Here is a 1283-nt window from a genome sequence, read left to right as displayed (position 1 = left end):
CCCCCCCTCATCCTGCTCGGGGTAGAAAGAGCCGCGCTTCCAACACCCCGACTGGTCCCGGCCCCGAGAAAGAACTGGCGGATACGCGCACCTCCGCGACGCCCCGGAGCGCGGGCAGTGCCCGGGCCCGGTCCTCACGCCCACTGCCCACTGCCCACTGCAGGCGCTCGGGAGGCCCGGCTCTCACCGCAGCCCGCCCTCCAAGGCTGCCCTCCGGTTCCACCCCCACCCTCGCCCCGTGTCGCCGTGGGTGGTGCGACCTGAGAAGCCCTCGCCGCCCCGGGGGACTGTCACAGCTGAAGGACCCTGAAAGCTGCCGCGCCCCGTGACTCCTGCGTTCATTCAACAGACGCTTAATCAGCGCGGCGAAGTGCCAGCTCCCCCACCACCCTCCGCCAGCCCAGCCTGGGCTCACATTCCCTAGCTAGGACAAGACCAACCACTGTCTTTCCCCAATTATCCCTCAGGAACTGGCTTGTTAACCTGGTCTGCGCTGCAGTTCGTAGGTGTAGCTTCATTTTAGGGCTGGCTCAGTCTAAGACTCCGAAACATCCAGTCAATATGAAGAAATGCTCAGCCCTAAGGAGCACTGAGGCTACACCGCAAGACCCTCACTGCACAGACCCTGGGGACCCGGATCACTCCGACAGCAAGGGCAGAGCCAGCTGTTCCTCCTGAGGCCGCTGCCCGCCTCCATCCGTCCCGGACACAGCCAGAAGCCGGGCTGTGAACATTTGCGGGCTGCCGCGGGTACCTCCCTGCGTCGTTGTAAACTAGTGGGGCGCAGAGAGTCCCGGGCCCACTGCTTTAAAACCTCCACCCCGCGCGCAGTTGCTCTCCTTTTTCAAGATTTTTATTTGGGGTGCATGTGTGGAGGGGGCACGTGACCACTTACACCTTAAAGCCTAGAAATAAAAATCACCGGGAGAAAAGCTGAACTTGGTATCAAATTACAACTCTAAGCTCTGCAAGTTAAATTTTACTTTCATCAATTTCTGAAAGTACATTACAGAGGGCCATTCCGGTGCAGGGTGACACAGCTGGATCCTACATGCTGACTGCACAGTTGGAGTCCTGGACCCAGCACCTCGAAAAGTTAGGCTGGGTGGGGCCAGCAGGTGGCGTGGTAGTTAAGGTGCTGAACTCACACATGGTCAACCATGGTTTGATTCCCAGACCTGGCAGCTTGCTTACTCACGTTGTCTCTCTCTCTCCTTTCTCTCTCTCTCTCATGAGCACATGTGCTCTATAGAAATTTTAAAATAATAATAATAAATAAAAAG

General features: G+C 57.6%; 1 protein-coding gene across 1 annotated transcript in view; it reads right to left on the bottom strand.

Annotated features, from left to right (window-relative positions):
- Nucleotides 1-1283, bottom strand: part of DIPK1C (divergent protein kinase domain 1C) — a 30127-nt gene that overhangs the window by 24370 nt on the left and 4474 nt on the right. The window contains exon 2 of the mRNA XM_006168123.1: nucleotides 92-332. Coding sequence (XP_006168185.1) covers nucleotides 92-332 — 241 coding nt within the window. The remainder of the gene's footprint in view (nucleotides 1-91; nucleotides 333-1283) is intronic.

The sequence above is a fragment of the Tupaia chinensis genome, unplaced genomic scaffold (genome assembly GCF_000334495.1).
Source record: "Tupaia chinensis unplaced genomic scaffold, TupChi_1.0 Scaffold145592_1, whole genome shotgun sequence".
Lineage (NCBI taxonomy): Eukaryota > Metazoa > Chordata > Mammalia > Scandentia > Tupaiidae > Tupaia > Tupaia belangeri.
Note: the sequence above shows the minus strand (reverse complement) of the source record. Positions and strands in the feature narration are given on the sequence as shown.